Raw genomic sequence first — 21,416 nt, forward strand, 5'->3', positions numbered from 1 at the left:
GTACTATAAAACATTTTTAAAAAATCATTTAAATTAAAATTTCTATGTACGTATGTATGTATTGGAGAGGGATTCCGGAAATTGACTCGACAATGTGACGTAAACGAATAGCGCGGTTCTGATTGGTCACGTGGTCGGGGTGAAGATGGCGGACGCGGAGATTTGTATCAGGTAAATGACAGAAAAAACAAACTTCAGTACATTCAAAAATGGTACGGTTCGGAACTTTCTTTGTGCCGCGTCTTTATTTTGGAATTTCCTTAACGACCCTCTGTCGAGTCGTGAAAATGTCAGAACGTCTTTCTCGGAGCTATGCTTGGAAAGTGAGTGTACACAAAAAAAATGTGGAGGGAACGTGGTGGACAAATTCCAAATGACGACATTGGACGTCTAGGGCACTACATAGGGCACTACATAGGGTGTAGAGGCAGTTGATTCGGCATGCTATGTAGCGCACGAATATAGGCAGCAGTGAGCTATTTGGGATTTGAGCCGGTGAAAGCTAAGCTAACAATGAAGCTATTGGATGGGTAGCTAAAGCACCGAATCTTAACCTTTATTCCTTATCGGAAACTTGTAATGAAATGTAAACGGTTGACTTGGAATTTATTAATACCTTCGAGTTCGATTTGGCCGACATTTTTAAAATCAGCTTTCATCCTTCTAATTCGAATTCATTGTGTATTTAAAACAAACCACGCATTCATTAACGTTAATAAGTTGAAATAAAGTAGAAGCTACATCCAAAACATGACTTTCTGGATTTTATATTGCGTTGCTTAACACAATCAGTTCAGTTCAATACGAGCTGCTTAGACACCTAGTGAAAACTTTCAGTGTACTTTTACTCACTCTGGGTGCTTTTATTGACCGTATAATGAATGTGCACTACCTTCAGTTGCCCTAAACACCAATATATTAATATTAATAGCTTTATCTTTGATCATTTTAGAAGCAGTCGGGAGTTATGGACCATCTTGCTGGGGAGATCTGCTCTTCGGGAACCGGTTAGTACCATGCACCTATCTATCCGTTATTCACCTTTCCGGCAGGTTTCCAGGGGAAAATCCACCCTGGATGACTTGTATGGGAATATCTATTATCGGTATGTGACCTTTGATGGTTTAATGGTTTCCTGCGTTACCCACTATGCCGTTCTAATGCTTGCCAGCGGTGGATCCAGTGGGAATTCATCCTTCCTTGAAGAGATTGATGCAGCAGCACTTTAGTCCTTCGGTCTGTTCGGCTCTCGCACCTGCTCAACTCGGCTGCGTCGCGTTCCGGGTCTTTGCGTCCAACGTTTGTGTCTCCGCTATACCCATGTTGGATTTCTCCTTAATATGACATTTCATAGCCCTGGAAATAGGGATGGGCGATATGGACTTAAAACTATATCACGGTATTTTCTGGTATTTATTGCCTTAACGATGTCATTCATGATATAAATATAGCACCATGCACCGTTGTCTTTGGCTACAGGTGATGGCTGTGATCTTGAGAGCCTCGGAAACACAAACACTGATGTAAAAATAAAACTGCTTCACGTCCGCGTCCCGCCGTACTCGTTTTTGCTCTGCACGTGAGCAATGAATGGGTCGCATGCAAATACTTCATTAACTAGGCTTTATCGTTATTATCGCGGGAAGACTAATTCTTATTGTGGGGAGAATTTTCTACCGGTATATCGAGAAAACAGAGGAAGCGTTCGTGCTTTTGTTTTCAGGAACCGACAGCAAATAATGAAAATGCAGCATCAACCAACAAGGTAGCGCAAGAATTACTAAATACATCGCAAATACTTCAGTATAAACATATTATAGGCTGGGGTTTTCTGGTAAGTGATGAGTTGAATTATATGTGTTAGAACAGAAAAATCCCCAAACTGTGCTGGACTTTATTTTGCTGCATAATTATTCATTCATTCATTCATTCATTCATTTATTTATTTATTTATTTTCCCTCTTTCTTTCCCTTAACAGTCCCAGATCCATGCGGAGTTAGAGCGATATGGAGAGCGGTTGTTGCAGGGCCTGGCGTACTACAAACCACCCAGGTAAAGCTGGCTTCCAGAATGTACCGTATTTCCAAACTTTGCTTAGATTTTATTAAAGTAGGAGAAAAAAAAAAGCATATTTTCCAGCTGTCCGGCTTCCAGATGATAAATGCTGTAGAGCAGGGAATGATGCAACGGTAGCGTGTGATGTAACTCTTTCGGGATAAGAGGAATAAGACACTTCGGGACATGCTGTTTTAGGAAAAGAATCAACCTTAGGTCGGTAACGCGTCGCACGCTAGAGATCGACCGATTTGATCGGTTTTGCCGATTATTCGACAGAGATAACCGATCGCTCGGACGATCCGTTATCCGTTAAAATCCACACTGGGAGCTTTTTAATAGTTTTTAATATCAGATCGTTTTTCCCGGTCGCGTCTTTTGCGGGAGCGGCTGAGAAGCGTCCACTGTCATTATACGGTACGAGAGCGGCCTCTAGAGGCGAAATAAAAACTATCGCTGACAAATACATAGCGCTTTTCCGCCACATAGTAAGGCTCGCCTCGACTTTTGTTGTGTTATTTGAAGTGTTTTTTATTTGTTTATTTTTTTTTTGGTTCAGTTTGGATGTATATCTTTTTATTTGCTTTTAATATTTATTTACAGTTAATATATTAATATTTATTTCATTTAAAAAAAGTACAGTACATTTCCATGGTGCAGTCAGTCACTGTTTATTTTTGTAATAAAGTTCAGCAGTATTTTACTTCCAGTGTTGTTTTCATTCAGTATCAGACTAATCGGATGATTAATCGGTTATCAGGAGATACTGCTCAACTTCGATATCGGTATCAGTAAAATGCTAGAAATCGGTCGACCTCTACACCACGCCAGAGTTTGATCATTTTTTGATCATTCAGTTTGATCATTTTTCTGTAACAGTGTGGCCCCGTCATGCTTTATTCGTTACTTAATGAGTAACAAACAATAAAAGATGCAGACATGGGCCCCCACTTTGTGTTGCGTTGGGACCATTTCTATTTGCAGTGGAATGTAATTGAACTGAACTTTTGCTTTTCTTAGATGACTTAAAGTTGCAGCAGTTATTTAGAATGAAAATCTGGGCTAATTTTTTTGCGTGGAGTGAGTATGTGCATGTGTAAACTGCTCTCTGCAGACTGTAGTGAGGTTGTGTGAAGTGTTGGTGTAAATGCGCTGGTTGTTTGTGTGCAGCTCTTCATCAGCAGACAAGTTAAAGGCCGATAAAGATGTTCCTCAGTCGCTTAAAGAATTCGGACTCCGCATCAGCAAACTTCTGGTAATCGGCGTGAAGCTCCTTGCTCCGCCAAAACACCTTCACACGCTTGACATGAAGAAAAAATATTGGCACCCTGAATCAAATTTCCATTTTTGCGCCATAAGTCTACGTACCCAGATATGATCCCTCACTTGTTGTGTGTGTGTGTGTGTGTGTGTCAGGGGCTGGATGAGCAGCAGAGTGTACAGATTCTGCAGTGCTACCTGCAGGAAGACTACAGAGGAACTCGAAACTCCCTGAAGGCTGTGCTGCAAGATGAGAGACAAAGCCAGGCTTTACTGCTCAAGGTCACACTCCTCTGTCTATCTCTGGGGCTAATTGTGTGTTTTTCCATACATGTATCTGTCTGTCGGTTTCCTGTCCATGCCTCGTTTGTTTGTTTTATTCTCCATGCATCTCTCCGTCTGTTTTCCTGTCCATGCCTCCTTCTGTCTGTTTTATTCTCCATGCATCTGTCTCTGTTTTCCTGTCCAGGCGTCTCTCCGTCTGTCTGTTTTCCTGTCCAGGCGTCTCTCCGTCTGTCTGTTTTCCTGTCCAGGCGTCTCTCCGTCTGTCTGTTTTCCTGTCCAGGCGTCTCTCCGTCTGGCTGTTTTCCTGTCCAGGCGTCTCTCCGTCTGGCTGTTTTCCTGTCCAGGCGTCTCTCCGTCTGGCTGTTTTCCTGTCCAGGCGTCTCTCCGTCTGGCTGTTTTCCTGTCCAGGCGTCTCTCCGTCTGGCTGTTTTCCTGTCCAGGCGTCTCTCCGTCTGGCTGTTTTCCTGTTCACGCATTTGTCTGTTTGCTTTTCCGTTATGCCCCCCCCCCCCCCCCCCCCCCATTTTCCTGTCCATGCCCAGCGGTCCATTTCCCTGTCTGTGGGTCTGTAAGTCTCTGCTTATCATTTTATGCCTTTGTGTCTAAATTCAGTGTTTTCAGTTCAGAGTGGGGGGGTGGGGGGGGGGGGGGGGTGATCATGTCTCTGTCTCATACTTCATTTCCTCTCTAAATCATTTTATCTCTCTCTGTGTGTATTTGTGTGTGTGTTTGTTCTTCAGATAGCAGATTACTACTATGAAGAGAGAGTTTCTCTCTTGCGCTGTGTCCTCCTCCTCCTCACCTACTTCCAGGATGAGCGACATCCCTATAGGGTAAATCTGGGTCTCATCAAATCGGTCCGTTTCTTGGTCCTCAAAGTCACACGAGCAAAAGGAAGGGGTGTAGAATCACCCACAGTTGCGCATGTCTTTAAGCTCATGACAGTTGTCACTCCAGGGTGCTCTATGAATTACATTTAATTCTAAGATTAATAAGAGCAGCTTACAGCATTAACATCTTTTATTATTTTTTATATTGCCTCTCCTCTCACTCGATTGATTTTTGGTATTGTCTCCTGTCAAGCTAAATTATTGGCCATGGTAAATAGAGCTTCTGTATACAACGTCTGGTCCTGATTTGCTGTCCTGTATCGCTGTGCTTATTCAGGAGGAGTATGCTACCTGTGTGAACAAGCTGGAGAAAGATCTCGTGTCAAACTACCAACAGCAGTTTGAGGCTCTTTTCAATGCAGAAGCTCCAACATGGGAAACCCATGGAAACCTCATGGTGAGTCTTTCTATCCATCTCTCTCTCTCTCTCTCTCTCTCTCTCTCTCTCTCTCTCTCTCTCTCTCTCTCTCTTTCTCTCTTTCTCTCTCTCTCACACACACTTTTCATTCTTGTTCTCCTTCTCTTTTTCTCTTTGTAGACGGAGAGACAGGTGTCTCGGTGGTTCTCTCAGTGCCTGAGGGAGCAGGCATTGTTGTTGGAGGTCCTGTTTCTTTACTATGCCTACTTCGAGATGCCTTCAAGAGACCTTTTGACCTTTGCTCGGCTGTTTAAGGAACAGGGTTTCGGACAGCGCCAAACAAACAGACATCTCGTGGACAAGAGCATGGATGCCCTAGTGGACCGAATCGGGTTCGAAAAAACACATTATCAATAGCAATTAGTGTGTATATTAGAACAAACATGCATAGCCGGTATGTCAAGCTAACAAGTTACTGCCTAATAATCCAAAAAGATCTGATTTTAAAGACCAGGTTTAATACCAGTGGTAAAAATACACATTATTCAAATTTAGTGTTTGGAATAAATTTTTTTTTTTCTCTTTACATTTTTAAAGCTTTTTTTTGAATCCGCACCACTTCTGTATATTTGTTTTTATTAGTACCCGTGCATAAAATGTGTAAATAAGAAGTTTGTGGTCGTGTACTCTACTCTGCTCGTATAGATATTTCAGCTGTTTGATCCTGGTCGAGGGGATGGACATCGACTTCCTGCATAAATGCGCTCTGGAAGACCGGACGGAACAGCACCAACTCTGCAGCACGCACGACATCAACAAGGTAACACTGCAGAACCACACCGCAGCTAATCACTGGAGTTGTACAGCTGTGTGTTACTGGGTCTGTACCTTGTTCCGTATTAGCACTGTAACACGTTACTATAAACGTGACACGCACCACCGGTCAAAAGTTTGTGGACACGCGACTGAAATGTTTCTCATGATCTTAAAAACCTTCTGGTCTGAAGGTGTGCGATCAAGTGTGTGAAATCGGCGTCATAGACACGAAATATAATCGTGGCAACATGTTCATTTCTTTCATTCGAAAACTAGCATTCTATTTACGTATGTTTTTGAGTCACATATGATGTTACCCCAGGGCAAAGTGTTTGGTCCCTGACAAGTTCGTCCGTCGTGTGATTTAGTAGATGTCTGGAAAAAACCATTCAAACCTTCTACCTTTCTTTCTATAGGAGATGGATCAGATGTTGCTGACGTTCGGTGATATCTCTCACCACGGCCCGGTTCTGCTGGCCTGGGTCCTTCTGAGACACACTCTGCAACCGGTCGAAGCCGGACCGACCATCAAACGCCTCGGACACACCACTTTGCAGCTCGGGGTGTTCCAGTATCTCACGGACATGTTGCAGGCCCTCGGCAGCACGGGGAACAACGTAGGAATCACGTACTCTAACGTTAGATGTAGCTCAGCCAGAAGCTATGAAATGGCTTCATGAGTATAAGTTACTCACATGTTGTTCGCCATATATTCATAATACTGATACATTTAATGTTAAAGAACACAGATGGCTGACTTATATATTCTTCTTGTTTGTCTTTTATATGTCTCTTCTCTTCTCTATCTCCTTTTTCTTGTCCTCCAGTGCACTGCCAGTACTGCACGTATGTGCATCTACGGTCTCCTCTCATTTGTAGTCACTTCGTTTGAAGAGGACACGCTGGGCAGTCAGCAGGTAACGACTCTTAGTTATTTTTTTCTTTTTTTTCCTTTTTTTTTTTCCCTTTTCCTCTTGTGTAAAAAAATTTCGCAAGCCACATCGAAAGAAAACTCCGCAAAAGTTTCAGTAACGCTGATTTCCAGCAGTACACCAAACGGGTACGATGTCCAAATTCTCAGTATCCGTTAAACAGCAGGTGAGAAATTCCCGGAAGACCTATTGCTCGACGGTACGTACTGTCATGGTGTGCGATTTCGAACGCAGCCCACGTTCTAAGTCTACGGGACGTGTTGTATTAGCACGAGAGGATATTGGTTTGCGCTGCAACGGCGTTTAATTAATTTTATCCGATGGAAACGTTTTATCTTTCATAATGTGGTTAATTGTAAATCCTTTTCGCGCTTTATTTTCTAGCACCTGATCAACGTCGCGTGTGAGGTTCTCGCTGCCCCGAGTCTAGCCGAGCTCTTCTGGGAGTCGGTGAGTATTACAAACGCACAGTAAATGAACACGACGCTAAAACGTCACTCTGGCCTCTGTCTGATCTTTTGTCCATTCTGTAGAAACCCAATGTGGGTTTGGAGATGATCTTGGACTCAGCAGTGGGTGTTTTCCCTTATAAGATTGGACCGTTATTGCAGCTACTCACAGCACTGCTGTCTGATAAATCAACTGCCAAGAGAGTAAATATATATACACACACACACACACACACACACACACACACACGGTGTGGTCATATTACATGCCGAACTATGATTAATACATAAGACCCAAGTTTTCAGATATTACTGAGTATTATTACTAGATATGACTTACACACACACACACACACACACAACTAATGTAACACTCTCTTACTCAGGTGTACATGATTCTGGATAAAATGTCCTTCTACACGGAGGTGTGCAAACACAAACCCAGTGACGTGCTGTCCAGCGAGGACGAGACACTGTGGCGGAGACAGACACCGAAACTTCTCTATCCTCTGGGTCAGTGGGTGTGCCCGAGTATTTGTTTAAACCTGTTTCAGATTCTGTCAGTGCTTCTCTCTCTCTCTCTCTCTCTCTCTCTCTCTATCCAAAACCTTTCAGTTTTAAAGATGTAAAATATGTAATTTTGTGACTTTTATAGACTACTACCACTACAACTAATAATAATAATAATAATAATAATAATAATAATAATATTAATGCTACTGAGAACAGTAGCAATATCAACATCGACACCAAGAATAACAATAGAAACAAGATCAATAACAAAAACGGGATTGGAGGTTCGAATCCCGCCTCCCGCGTTTGCATGCCCTCTCTGTGCTTCAGGGGTTTTCTCCGGGTATTCCGGTTTCCTCCCCCAGTCCAAAGACATGCGCTTGCCATTTTCAAATTGCCGGTAGTATGTGAATGTGATTTGTGCCCTGTGATGGGTTGGCACCCCATCCAGGGTGTCCCCTGCCTTTTTGCCCCAAGTTCCTTTGGATAGGCGTCAGGCTTCCCCGTGACCCTGTGTAAGATTGGATGGATCCACTGTAGCAGTATCACCAACAACAATATCAACTACAGTAATGGCGTTCGCACTATCACCAAGACCAACAGTATCAAACTACTGTATAATAGTATAAACAAGAACAACTAACGGTGATGTTTTACTGAAACCTATGGTTAGGAACAGGAAAACCATGCAGTGGATCCTGCTTGTTTCTTTATTTGAGGCTTTTGTTTAATTTTTCCAGCCCGGAAATTAGCCCCGCCCCCAGCCAGAACTATGCTCACCTCTGCTCCCTTTTGTTAAAATACAACCCACATGGCACATGCGATTTCCACACAGTTAACAGTGGAAATCCCTTTTCTCCTTTATTTATTTTATTTTATTTTTAGCCTTGCATCGTTTCATGTGTGGAATACATGAACGTGCAAATTTAAATTCGCATGCATCTCTCTGTGTTTATCTTGACTTTCGCTCTCTCTCTCACAGGCGCGGGTCAGACCAACTTGCGGATGCCGCAGGGGTGTTACGGTCAAGTTTCGGCGAGCGAGCACGGCTACATGGTGCGCTGGGATTATTCTTATTCGTCATGGACCCTCTTCACCTGTGAGATTGAGATGCTGCTGCATGTCGTCTCCACCGCTGGTAAATGTTCACACACACAACGTTGGTTACTGTTTATTGTGTAACACATCTCTATTACAACGCGCATTTCAACGGTAAAACGACCCCGGGTATCATTTGATGTAAGGAAGATGCTCTGAAAACAATGCATGTGATTTTATGGTATAATATATATCTTTTACTTTTAAGCAATTTGATTGTCAGACATCTCTATATATATATATATTGTGCAAGTCCTGCATTTGCTTTTGGTTTATTAAATGTCTTATTAATGTTGAAGATCAGTCAGAAGTTGCTTTTTCTATATTTGTACCGAATACCTATATGACACCTAGTTGTCAAATCAGGTTTTGGTGTTTTTGATTTTTATTTATTTATTTATTTTTTTTCATGCATTTTCTGAAACGTGTGTTTATAGACGTGTTGGCGCACTGCGAGCGAGTGAAGCCGATTTTGGACCTGGTGCATAAGATCATCAGCACTGACTGGACAGTGTCTGACTGTTTGCTGCCCCTCACGTCACGCATCTACATGCTGCTGCAGAGGTGAAGGCGCTCGGATTCTCTTTCTCCAAGTCTGCACGTAGCTCGCTCGTCTTTGCGGCGGGGGCGGGGTTTCGAAGTGTATCTCTGTTTATTTCCAGTACGTTGTGAATCGATAGGTAATTGAATTATCATCGGATTTGTCTTCAGGCTGACCTCCGTAATAAACCCGCCGGTGGACGTCATCGCATCGTGTGTCAACTGCCTCATCGTGCTCGCCACAAGGCAGCCTGCGAAGGTGGGCGGGGCCTAAAAGCCATTCTGAAATGGCAATTTTAACGTCAATATAACCGCGAGTTCTTCTCTAACGCTTCTGTAATTGTATAGGTTTGGTCCAGTCTGCAGCACACTGGCTTCCTACCTTTCGCTTCCACCCCTCTAACCAACATGGCACAGGCCATCAGGTGAACACCAGCGCCGTACACTTATTAAACTGAAAACACGCACACAGCCAGTAGTATATTAAATAAATATGTCAGGGTTATGGAGATATTTACACCATATAATTTGATGTCTAATGTAGCAATTGCTGGATTGCTAAGTCCTTTCGCTCTTTCCTTGGTCTGACAGTGCGGAAGGCATGAAGGCAGGTAACTACGGTAACCTGCTGGTGCTGATCGAGCAGCCAAGAGGAGAGTATGCAGTGACCATTGCCTTTTTGAGACTGGTGACCACGCTCGTCAAGGTAACCTGGATCACGCTCATACCTGTGAACTTTTTTGTGTTGATAGAGGTGTTTGTATAGCATGTGTTTTGTAACCGTAAACCAGTAACGCTTTAAATTAAGCTTCCATAAATTTAAATATGAACGAAATACACCTGCATTTATTAATGCTGATTTGATACATGTCCAAGTGTAAATGGAGGAGTTTGTGATTCAGCTTCAGTTCTGGATTTTAATAGAGACGCGTTGAATGCACTGATGGTTGTGGGTGGTTAACAATTGCACAAATTAATTTTTTTTTTGTATGTATGTAGGGTCAGGTGGGCAGTACTCAGAGCAGAGGGCTCATTCCCTGCGTGCTTCTGGTCCTGAAGGAGATGCTACCTACCTACCACAAGTGGCGCTATAACACACATGGTGTCCGGGAGAAGATTGGTGAGAGACGCGCGCACACACACCTTGTTCTGATTTCACAGAGTAGACCGCTTATACAGTGGTGCTTGAAAGTTTGTGAACCCTGTATAATTTTCTATGTAATCTACATAAATAAGGTTAATACTTGGTTATACAGTGTGGTGCAATCTAAAAAATTCTGTCTTCATCAGGTTGTTTGATTCTGGAGCTGGTCCATGCAATCCTTAATCTAAGTCCTGAGGGGGAGTCACAGGGCAGGTATGGCAACCCATGACAGTGATGATCATTGATAGTTTTTCAAGCCATCTTCCTTAAGTGAAGGTTCCTTAAGTGCGTAATAGTTTGTATACCCTGCAGAGTGCACTCTGTTCAGTAAGGAATATTTTCTGCTCTTTTCCCCTTCTCTCAGTGCCTTGCATAGGTTAAACTGCTATTCCCTTACTTAATACCTGTTCCGTTGATGTGTGGCTTTGTTCAACCTGTTTGGCATTTGTTCGTGTGTGTGTGTAGATTGAGTCTAAAAGTATTATTTTCTTCTTATGAGACTCAATGTGTGCATTTGGTGACCTCTGACCCCTGCAGCACTCCCAGCCTGCAGTCTCTATGTATCTACAGTCTGGCGAACACTGAAGCAGGCCAGGCCGTGGTGAACATCATGGGCGTGGGAGTAGACACCATCAACACAGTGCTAGCAGCTCAGCCCAGCAGGTGTGTATGTGAGTGGGTGGGTGGGGGTGGGGGGCTAAGATTAGGGATCTTTCTCCACTATCTCTTAGAAACATTATATTGTCTGTCCAAACTTCCGCCCGTCTGTTCGTCCGTGCTTCCATCCGAGATTCTCGTTAACACACGGACGACTGGTTGAACGTTTCTAGGATTTATACGGGAATTAACATTGTACTCAACAGATGAACTGATTAGATTTAGCACGTGATCCAAACAGGATCAAGGTCACAGCAAGGTCAAATGTTTGAAATAGTTTTTCTTTAATAGCTTCCTTCCTGATTTGATGATCTCCAGTAGGGCTAGACTTGTTGGTGGAGGCATCCACTGTATTTTAAACCGCAGAATGAAATTTTTATCTTTCTCTCTCTCTCTCTCAGTAGTGGGAGCTGTGAAGGTCCTGGTCAGGTGTTGATTCAGACAGTGAAGTTGGCTTTCTCGGTAACCAACAATGTCATCCGACTCAAACCACATACAGACACCGTTTCTCCTCTGGAGCAGGCACTCACACAGCATGGTGAGCGCACACACACACACACACACACATTTCATATTGTAAAACAATAACCACCACCACACCAATACGTCACACCAATATACGACACACCGATATGAAACTTTACTTGATGGAATAATTTGACCAAAGATGCAAAATGGTATTACCTACCAAGCCATTTTGTCTGCGGAGACGATGTGTATTATGAATGCAGATCACATGATGCGTATCTGGTAGCTGCAGACCTGTTTGCTACATTAGCCTCAGTTCCAGTGCAAAGCTAAAAACGCAAACCTCAGACACCAAACACGTATAATATAATATATATTTCTGTTACAGGTGGCCATAGCAACAACCTGATAGCAGTTCTGGCCAAGTACATTTACCACAAACACGATCCTGCTCTGCCGAGACTCGCTGTTCAGCTGCTGAAGAGACTCGCCTCGGTAAAATTACAGAATACTTTTGCAAACACACTTTTTTAATTGAGTAGGTTAATACTTGGTTATACAGCGTGGTGCAATACAAGTCTCAATAGTCAATGTTTTTAAAAGATTTTATACTTGTATTTATATTTGTTCTAATTCATGTGCATGTATTTTATTCGTATTTTACGGTGATACTCTGGTCGATATTTTACATGTATATATTATTATACCTATTTTTATTTTTATTTTTATATATAAAGTGTTATGTTTCGGTAAGTAGGGTCACATTCAGCAATCTGCTTTTACATGACTACAAAATCCCATTGTGTGTGTGTGTGTGTGTGTGTGTAGGTGGCACCCATGTCAGTGTACGCTTGTTTAGGCAGCGATGCAGCAGCCATAAGGGATGCATTCCTTCGACACATGCAGAGCAAAACGGTGGACCTGCGCGTCAAAGTCACCATCTTGGAGTTTCTCACCGTTGCCGTGGAGACGCAGCCGGGTCTCATCGAGCTCTTCCTCAACCTCGAAACCAAGGAGGGCAGCGAGGGGACAAAGGTCAGAACTCGGCTAAGTATTAGTGCTCGACATCAGATGGTTTTTATTTATTTTATTTTTTTTCTTTCCCTTTTTCTCCCCCCTCCCTCCCTGCTAAACCACTGTGTAATTACGTCGTTGTTATGGAATTGAATTACATACAGACAAAAAAAGAAAAGGAAAAAAAACCCAACTGTGGAAGACTGGACAAGTTTCATTTCTGGCTTTCAGAACACATTTTCTTGCCACGAATTAGAATTTTGTTGTGGATAAGCCTTGAACAGTTCCAGATTAGGTACTGGTTGCATGTCTGTGGAAAAGCAGTATGCATGTAGTGGGTATCTGGATAATTGTCCGTCCGTTAGGAGTTCTCCCTGGGCGAGTGGAGCTGTCTGTCTGTGGTTCTGGAGCTGTTGGACTCGGATGTGCAGAGCCAGTCGTGGTGTCCCCCACTGCTGCAGCGGGCAGCGCTCGCCTTCCTACACGCGCTGTGGCAGGACCGCAGAGAGAGCGCGCTGTCTGTACTACGCAGCAGGTACACACACACACACACACACACACCCCGCACATTTTTCTTCTGTTCTAGTCTACTTTCCTCTGAGGACTTCGCCATTACAGCACATAGGCAGGTTTTGTAGCAGTCCTGGTTTGCACTGGTATGGGGTTTTGACTAATTCGTCTTAAAATTTTAATGCAGGTTATTCTTATTATTATTATTTTTTTTGTCCTTTGTGTTCAGGAAGAGGTTCTGGGACAATCTGACAGCACCGCTTTTTGGAACGCTTCCCCCACCATCAGAGACCACAGAGGTGAAATTTAAAGTGTATATTAAAAATATTCAAAGCGTCCCATAATTGCCTATAATAGTATCATACATATAATACATACATGCCTATAATACATACACACACCATCGGTCAAAAGTTTGTGGACACCCGACTGAATAGTTTTCCGTGATCTTAAAAAGCTCTTGATCCGAAGATGTACGATTAAATGTGTGAAACCGGTGTCGTAGATAAAAAATATAATCGTGCCGACGTATTCATTTCTTTGATTAGAAAACGAACATTTTATTTACAATGTTGCTTCTTATTAAAGTGATTTATTTTTTTTCCCCCCATTTAGCCGTGTATTTTGGAGTCTTGTGCCTTTGTAATGAAGATCATCGGCCTGGAGATCTACTATGTTGTCGGGTAAGATGACGATCTCGCACACACACGCACACGTGCGCTCTTTTACACATCCTCACCTGATCTCTGTGTGGGTGTGAATTGTTTAATAATTAACAAATAAACAAAGTATGTTGTCATTCATTTATATCCTTGTTCATTTATAGTGAAGCTACAAATACGGTATAGTCATTTTTATGAGGTACTCAACATTCGTTGTGTGTGTGTGTTGCAGCGGTCAGCTGGAGGACTCTCTGAAAGCCGCACTGCAGCGCCTCAGCTCCCAGCGTCGCTATGAATTTTGGTCTCAGTACGTCAGGGAGCTGGTGTGCGTCACGTGTGATGACGAGGAGGGAGGAGTGAGGTCACTGCCCGAGACTCAGATGCTCATCTCGGCGTGGCGGACCCTACTCATCCTCTCCACTAGCCATGTGGGTGCACTACACTCGAGACGTACTCGTACGAGAGCGCGCTATACTTAAAATGGTGTGCTCGTACTAAACGTGATCTGTACCAAACTGCAGTGCTCCAACATGCTGTATTTTGTTGTACATTATGCTACGGACTGATCCTAGTGTATGACATGCAATTTCTACAAGCAGTGTTGTTCCTGTATCTAATGTGTGTGTGTGTGTGTGTGTGTGTGTGTGTGTGTGTGTGTGTACAGTCTGATGTAATGCACCTTAAGGAAGACTCTGTCAGGTTGAAGCTCTTCATGGATGTCCTGGAAGGGACCAAAGCAGCAGTGAGTCCCCTCCCCCCCATTTTGGAAAAGTGACCTCTGAATTATCGACAGGCTGCTTCCGCTCTTCTACTACTCCAGAGTCATGTGTGTGTGTGTGTGTGTGTGTGTGTGTGTGTGTGTGTGTCTCTCTGTCACAGTTACTGATGCCCCAGTCTGTAGCATGTCTGCGTTTGGGCTCCATGATGGCCACCTTGCTGCTTATCATCCTCAAACAATGGAAAAGGTCTGTGTGCTTGCAGTTGTGTTTTGTAGATCAGCGGAAGATGTTATTACTATGCTAAAACATATCATACAGAAGTTTTCAGCTCTCTCCCTCTTTCTCTCTCTCACCCTCTCTTAATCTCAATCTCTATCTCTATCTCTCTCTCTCTCAGTGTGTTGGTGTCAGCTCCAGCTCTCCTTCCTCCTCTCTCTCTGATGTTAGAGAGCGTACTTCAGGCTGATCAGCAGCTGATGGAGAGAACCAAAGCCAAGCTCTTCTCAGCTCTCATATCAGCTCTGCACATTCAGGGCCTTAATGGTGAGGTAGTGTCCGAGAGAGTGGGGGAGGGGAAAGAGAGAGGGGGAAAAAAAAAAAAAAAAGGAGCAGTCAGAAATAAAGTTAATCCCCAAGTATAACTATACAGTGTCCCAAAAGTCTCCATACATAGGAGATATTAACCCCCCCTTTTTTTTTTCTTTTTTTTTTTTTTAAGCAAAATGTCTTCCGAAATTTTTCATAGTTTATATTGGATCATTTTTTTCACGTAGTCTTCAAGAATGCCTTTTGACAAAAGAAGAACGTCTTGAAATCATGGATCGGGAAGCTGTCCTAAGAAACACGGCGGGCACATCACACACGACACCGTCGGCAAACTTACTGACAAATTCAAAAAGACTGGAAGTGTTGCGGACCGATCGAGAAGCGGACGTATGCGACCATCCACCGACGTGGTGCTGGCACACGTAGTCCCCTATGTACTGAGACTTTTGCGGACACCCTGTAGAATAGACATAATTGCAAACCTAAAATAACTGCAGGTATAGATTAGCAGCTCTGTGTGTGTGTGTGTGTGTGTGTGTGTGTGTGTGTGTGTAGCTTATTGATTACTGTTTATTTGCATAGGAGGAGAGATTACCCAGCTGCCTCAGCTGTTACTATGTGTATGTGAGACCGTCCAGGATGAGGCTATGGCTTTGATTGACAGCACACGTCACATGATCCAAAAAGGGGACACCCAGGAGGACAGCATGGAGACGGACGCACCACGTAGCCTCCAGAAAGACCAGCGCGACTCTGTGAGTGTGTCTGCGTGTGTGTGTGTGTGTGTGTGTGTGTGTGTGTGCACTGCTTCTGTGTCTGGATGGTCCGCTTTCTGTAAGTCGTTTTGTCCAGAGAACTGCTGTTCATTTGGATTTCAAATCTGTAAAAAAAAACAAAACCAAACAAACAAAAAAAAAAAAACCCCGAACTAATTTTCCTCCCTCTTTCTTTCTCTGTCTTTTGCTGTATAAAGGTGTGTGTTTTAGCTCTGCACCTGTCTAAAGAGCTGTGCAGGGCTGATGAGGATGGTGAGCAGTGGCTGCAGGTGATGAGGAAGCTTCCCGTCCTGCCCTCGGTCCTCAGCGCGCTTGAGCTCAGCCTGCGCTCCAAACACAACCTCTACTTCACGGAGGCAGCTCTCCACTTGCTGCTCACTCTAGCTAGAACGTCACCGGTACGCCAATACACACACCACGACTCGTCGTTTCGTCACGTCCTTCTCACCTGCTGTTATGATGATCGTGCCCAGAAGAAGCATGTCACACTGGCAGCTTGTCAGCTAAAGTTTATAAATGTTTGTTTGTGGTCGTGCTCCGGTTCTGTAGGGGGCAGCAGCGGTAGCGGGTGCCGGCGTGATTCAGAGCATCTGTCTCCCTCTTCTCAGTGTGTATGAAGGCCCGGCTAATGGAGCCACACAGGTACTCATTGCACTTCCAGTCCTGTTTTCCCAGGAGTATTACAAACCTAACGTGTCTAAAATATAGCATTTTAGATTCCGTCAAACTTATTTATTTATTTATTCATTTATTTATTCATTCATTCATTCATTCATTCATTCATTCATTTATTTATTTATTTATTTAGGTTACGCAATACTTTGCTAGCTACTTAGCACATTCTATGAGGATAGAGACTTTGTCGAATCATGCCAAGGCACATTGGTGGTGTTCTGGCAGATTGTGGCCCAACTCCTTACCCAAAATCACACTGTGTTGTTTTTTTCCTTTTAATTTGTAACATAAAATAAATAGACTGTTGAAAACAGCAGGTTTTAAACTTTCTGATGCGCTCTCTCTCTCTCTCTCTCTCTCTCTCTCTCTCTCTCTCTCTCTCTCTCAGGCGTTCTCCCGTAAGCCCGTAGACGCCCCCTCCTGGCCCGGTGTGTATCGGCTTTGTCTGTCTCTGATGGAGAGTCTGCTCAAGACGCTGCGCTACAACTTCATCAACGAGGCACTCGACTTTGTCGGAGTTCACCAAGAGCGCATCCTCCAGGTGTGTCCGTGTTAACGAGTGTATACACGGTTCCTTGCGCCGTCGCGATCTGTTCTGATCTCCTTGTTTTCCGAACATGTCGTTCGCTATTCTATTTCATCATTGCGCCAAAAAAAATAAAGCGTGACACGATCGCCGACGAATCGCTAGGGTATAAGACGAACAAAACACTTCTCTTATCGGACAATAGACCTGCTTCAGGAATCGTCAACCCTGTTGCTGATTATTTCCCTAAAACAGCATGCCGTATGGTGTTTTATTGCTGATTTAATTCGGAACTTTGTCATTAATGTTGCATGACGTTCAGTTTATCGGGGCCGAGACTGAAATAGTGTGTCAGCGAATGTAGCGAAGATGTGATCAAATACAGTATGTTAATGCGTCTGTGTGCGTTTCAGTGTCTGAGTGCGGTGCGTACAGTGCAGTCTCTAGCGTGTTTGGATGAAGCCGATCACACCGTGGGTTTCCTGCTGCAGCTGTCCAGCTTCTGTAAAGAGTGGCACTTCCATCTGCCACAGCTACTCCGAGATGTGCAGGTATACACACACACACACACACACGTGCGCACACACACACACACGTGCACGCACACACAGCTTTCCAGCAACTGTAGGTTTGGGGTATACACTAGCGGTTGTGCGACTACAAATTTTTTTTTTACGAGTTGACCAAAAATTCAAGAAAGTAGTCAGAATTTCGGGAAGCATTCGCCGTGTCGAACTATCTCAATCGCTTTTGTTTGATTTGTTCGTCGCAAACAGCTGAAAGTCTGTACATTTTTACAAGAAACCTGATTTGCACGGAGGGTCGAATCATTTTGATTGCAACTCTAATAGTCACAGGTCAGAAATGAAAATTTTTTAGGCTACACTGTTAACGACACGTGTAAATAAAGTAGCTGTCGATGAACGGACGCAGCGACGTCTTCAGCAGCGTCTGGGAGGATTTTCTGTCGTACCGTTAACCGGATCAGCCTCTTTAACTCTTCATGAACTGGGTCTGGCTGTAAACAAGCTGAGTGGGATTGGATAGCGATGTGCGACCCGTGGCTCCACCGCTGGTCACAATGAAATACACCCTGCGATACACAGTGCGAGGATTTCATTTCAATTTGATTTTGCTTTAAAGGACTGCAGGAGGAGGGAGGGAGGGAGGGAGGGGGGGGGGGGGGGACGGGACTTGCACGCTCTTCACTTCATGCAAAGTTATATAAAAGGGTTTATCTATTTAGAGCTAAGAAAGTAGGCTCGCGCTGTTGACTGTAGAATTGGCGTAATCTAATCTGAAATACTTTCATACTATCAGATTAGCTGCTTTCATTACCATCTGCTCGACTGTAGTCTATGCAACGCCTAGTATACATGTTAACATCGGATGTTTAAAAAAAACAAAACAAAAATATTATTTTTTGTGTCCACCACCCAGTACTATTCCGAATGTTTAGAGTTGGGTTTATTATTTTTTTTGCCTTGCAGGTGAATCTCTGTTACCTGTGCCAGACATGTACATATCTTTTGCACAGCAAGAAAATGTTACACCACTACCTCCAGGTGAGACTCGCGCCGTTAATTAGACATGCCCACGTGTTCTACCCGTGTTCCGAACGTGCGTGTGCTTTCCTCACAGGCAAAAAATGGCGAGGCTCTGCCGCAGAGGCCCCGCCCACAGCAAGCTCTACAGCCCGTCTCTAAAGAGCAGCTGTCGGTTGGAGAGCAAGAGGAGGTGGAGTCTAAAGCGCTGCAGGCGGTGCAGTGCAGCCTTCTGAAGATTCTCAGCAAAACTCTGGCGACATTACAGCACTTTACACCAGACTGCTGCCAAATCCTGTTAGACCAGGTATACACACATTGATAAATGAAGGGAGGGGAGGGTCTTTGATCCAAAAGTCGAAGACTACTACACAACAACTATACGGAGGGTGTATCCTTAATGTGTCTGACATTATTATTTTTTACGTAAAACTATTGAGTTAACGAGTGTAACTAAGCTTTTACCATAAGTCTGTCATACGGCATTGCCGTTAATGTAGTTATCTGTACTGTGTGCAAGAATTTGTGTGTATAGTTCATTTTAATATTCGTTCAAGATTCTAATCATTTCCCCACACACACGTATTATATACAGCGTGTGTATGTGAACATATTTTTGAAGAGATTTTAATTTGTGTGTCTCTCTGTTAGTCTATGGACCTTGCGGAGTACAGAACTTTGTTTGTGCTGAGTTTTACGACACCGGCCTTTGATTCGGATGTCGCTCCGTCGTTCGGGACCCTGCTGGCCACCATCAACGTGGCACTGAGCATGCTGGGAGAGGTAGAGTATTCAAATCAGCTTCAGGGCATAATCGCATAGCTTTCATTCATACCGCCGTCGCCTCATAAAGTTAAAGACCCGATACCGTCTAAAGCACACGCTCCAGTCAAACAGTCCGACTGCCATGTGATGTTTCTCTAAATATAAGAAAATGTTCACTCATGACAAAACCATAGAAATATAACAGCATCCTAAAAATAAAATCTACTTTTAAATCCCTTTTTGCCTCTAATCCAATTCAAATGCTACGCTTTTTTAAATGTATTTAAGTATAAAGGAAAAGTTGTGACATTCCTAATAGAGTTTCTAGCTTGCTAGTTTACATAAGATTTACCACCCACTAAAAGTGTATCATTTGTTTCTTCATATATATATATATATATATATATATATATATGTGTATGTATATAATGTGTGTATGTATATATATATATGTGTGTATGTGTATATATATATATATATATATGTGTGTATGTATATATGTGTGTGTGTGTATATATATGCATGTATATGTGTGTATATATATGTATTTGTGTATATATATGTATGTTTTAACCCTCAGATAGAGAAAAAGAAGGAGCCTGTGGTGTCATCTGAGGAAACGCAAGCAATGAAGTAAGTCGAAAATTGAACGTGACCTTTCCAGTGGTTTTCTAGACACGGCGACTGCATGGTGCCGTTACTGGTACAGGGAGACCTTTTTAAACAGCAAGCCCACACTTTGTCCTGTTCAGCTTGGCATTGCTGGGATTTGAACTTTGTTTGGTAGCTTTGTCCATTTGATTTTAACCCTCGCTGGCTTTCTTCAGGTCCTTGTTGATGTTTTCGATGGAGGACTGTTTCTACGTGTTGATTTCACAGGCCATGCGATGTTTAAAAGATCCGACGGTTCTGCCCCGAGACAAACAGAGAGTTAAACAGGAGCTCAGCTCTGAACTGGTGAGTCTACTTTGAGGTTTCCCTTCACCAGTTTTCATGAGAGGTGTGTGTGGTACTGGTTATTTTTGTTTGTTTGTTTGGTTTTTTTTTTGGGGGGGGGGGGGGGGGGGGGGGGTTCATTCCAATTCCATTAGCTTCTGAAGGATTTCTGATCGATCTCACAGAAGGTTACCCCGGTGACAAACTTATTTTTGAAAATATAAACAAATCATAAACAGTTTAATCCACCGCGACCCTGACCAGAAAAACAGCATTTACTGATGATGCGTAAAATGCATCACGCATTGCCGCTCAAACATCATATACATCGCATGTGCTCTAATGTTAAAGAATGAATGTCCTTTTGTTTGTCTTGTTAGATTCGTATCTGACCCGTTCCCGCCCTCAAGAAAGTTTAAAAAAAAAAAAAGAAAAAAAAAAGAAAAAAAAGAAGCGCTTGCTTCTTTGCTTGTGTGTTGGTTTTTTTTTTCTTTCCTTTGTCCAGTGTACACCTCTACCACCACACCCAGAAATGCCTTAATATAATTTAATGTTTAATCCATCATACTAATATTGTAAGTTCCATGGTCATGATTTAATTAAAAAAAAAAAAAAATTAACTTTTTTTTTTTCTTCTCCTATTCGTGTTTCCAGAGCACACTGTTGTCGACGTTGTACAGGTTTTTTCGGCGAGGGTCACCTTCGTCCCCCGCCAGTGGACTTCTGCCTTCCCCACAGACCAAACCCACCACTTCTGGGTCAAAGGTCACGCCAGAAGGCCAGGAACCATTCATACAGCTTGTCCAGGCTTTCGTACGGCACGTCCAACGCTAGACACGCACGCCGAGTCATCGCCATTTCAATTCATTCAGTCTTAATAAAGGCCCACGTGCTCACCTGGACATTACTCGGTTCTTCTGTTGGCCTTTACGTTGGTTTCCACAACCCCCCCCCCCCCCCACACACACACACACACCCCTCCCTCCCTCCCTCCTCCTCCTCATGCCAAAGCGTACCTGTACCAAGTTGCTGTCTATCTCTGAACCACACAGATACGTTTGTAATCATTAAAGTTGCGTACGTAAAGCTTTGGTTGAATTACTCAAGGTGCTCCAGTCAGTTTCATAACTGAAATAATCCAACATGGCATCCAGAGGCCTAGTTTTATAGGCTAGTTTTATATGACCAATAATTTAATTCAATTTAACAAATTCTAGTCGCCAGCACTTTAATTTGTTAAATGTGTGTGCTTTCTTATTAGTCAGGTTGCGCGCCCG

The 21,416-nt window shown here is 43.3% G+C and overlaps 1 protein-coding gene across 3 annotated transcripts in view; it reads left to right on the top strand.

Annotated features, from left to right (window-relative positions):
* Window positions 1–139: 139 nt before the first annotated feature.
* Window positions 140–21,416, top strand: part of nup188 (nucleoporin 188) — a 21,810-nt gene continuing 533 nt past the window's right edge. Inside the window, exons 1-43 of one of the 3 annotated variants that reach the window (XM_017493216.3) lie at window positions 140–171; window positions 953–1,007; window positions 1,980–2,053; window positions 3,227–3,311; window positions 3,473–3,598; window positions 4,342–4,434; window positions 4,769–4,888; window positions 5,030–5,241; window positions 5,555–5,669; window positions 6,082–6,282; window positions 6,493–6,582; window positions 6,982–7,047; window positions 7,131–7,250; window positions 7,433–7,559; window positions 8,542–8,697; window positions 9,095–9,221; window positions 9,369–9,456; window positions 9,546–9,622; window positions 9,789–9,903; window positions 10,197–10,317; window positions 10,488–10,554; window positions 10,879–11,004; window positions 11,400–11,536; window positions 11,855–11,961; window positions 12,295–12,501; window positions 12,846–13,015; window positions 13,220–13,289; window positions 13,606–13,673; window positions 13,885–14,080; window positions 14,317–14,394; window positions 14,532–14,617; window positions 14,769–14,914; window positions 15,500–15,672; window positions 15,891–16,091; window positions 16,243–16,335; window positions 16,757–16,909; window positions 17,308–17,445; window positions 18,385–18,459; window positions 18,536–18,745; window positions 19,090–19,221; window positions 19,784–19,836; window positions 20,031–20,160; window positions 20,794–21,416. The exon at window positions 20,794–21,416 is cut by the window's right edge and continues 533 nt beyond it. In XM_017493216.3, the coding sequence (XP_017348705.1) occupies window positions 146–171; window positions 953–1,007; window positions 1,980–2,053; window positions 3,227–3,311; window positions 3,473–3,598; window positions 4,342–4,434; window positions 4,769–4,888; window positions 5,030–5,241; window positions 5,555–5,669; window positions 6,082–6,282; window positions 6,493–6,582; window positions 6,982–7,047; window positions 7,131–7,250; window positions 7,433–7,559; window positions 8,542–8,697; window positions 9,095–9,221; window positions 9,369–9,456; window positions 9,546–9,622; window positions 9,789–9,903; window positions 10,197–10,317; window positions 10,488–10,554; window positions 10,879–11,004; window positions 11,400–11,536; window positions 11,855–11,961; window positions 12,295–12,501; window positions 12,846–13,015; window positions 13,220–13,289; window positions 13,606–13,673; window positions 13,885–14,080; window positions 14,317–14,394; window positions 14,532–14,617; window positions 14,769–14,914; window positions 15,500–15,672; window positions 15,891–16,091; window positions 16,243–16,335; window positions 16,757–16,909; window positions 17,308–17,445; window positions 18,385–18,459; window positions 18,536–18,745; window positions 19,090–19,221; window positions 19,784–19,836; window positions 20,031–20,160; window positions 20,794–20,973 (5,190 nt within the window). In that variant the 5' untranslated portion in view covers window positions 140–145 and the 3' untranslated portion in view covers window positions 20,974–21,416. Of the gene's footprint in view, window positions 172–498; window positions 531–952; window positions 1,008–1,979; window positions 2,054–3,226; window positions 3,312–3,472; window positions 3,599–4,341; window positions 4,435–4,768; window positions 4,889–5,029; window positions 5,242–5,554; window positions 5,670–6,081; window positions 6,283–6,492; window positions 6,583–6,981; window positions 7,048–7,130; window positions 7,251–7,432; window positions 7,560–8,541; window positions 8,698–9,094; window positions 9,222–9,368; window positions 9,457–9,545; window positions 9,623–9,788; window positions 9,904–10,196; window positions 10,318–10,487; window positions 10,555–10,878; window positions 11,005–11,399; window positions 11,537–11,854; window positions 11,962–12,294; window positions 12,502–12,845; window positions 13,016–13,219; window positions 13,290–13,605; window positions 13,674–13,884; window positions 14,081–14,316; window positions 14,395–14,531; window positions 14,618–14,768; window positions 14,915–15,499; window positions 15,673–15,890; window positions 16,092–16,242; window positions 16,336–16,756; window positions 16,910–17,307; window positions 17,446–18,384; window positions 18,460–18,535; window positions 18,746–19,089; window positions 19,222–19,783; window positions 19,837–20,030; window positions 20,161–20,793 lie in introns of those variants that run through there. The other 2 variants (XM_047161780.2, XM_047161781.2) reach the window with 2 other exon arrangements.

Source organism: Ictalurus punctatus, chromosome 18 (genome assembly GCF_001660625.3).
Source record: "Ictalurus punctatus breed USDA103 chromosome 18, Coco_2.0, whole genome shotgun sequence".
NCBI classification, from domain to species: Eukaryota; Metazoa; Chordata; class Actinopteri; order Siluriformes; family Ictaluridae; genus Ictalurus; species Ictalurus punctatus.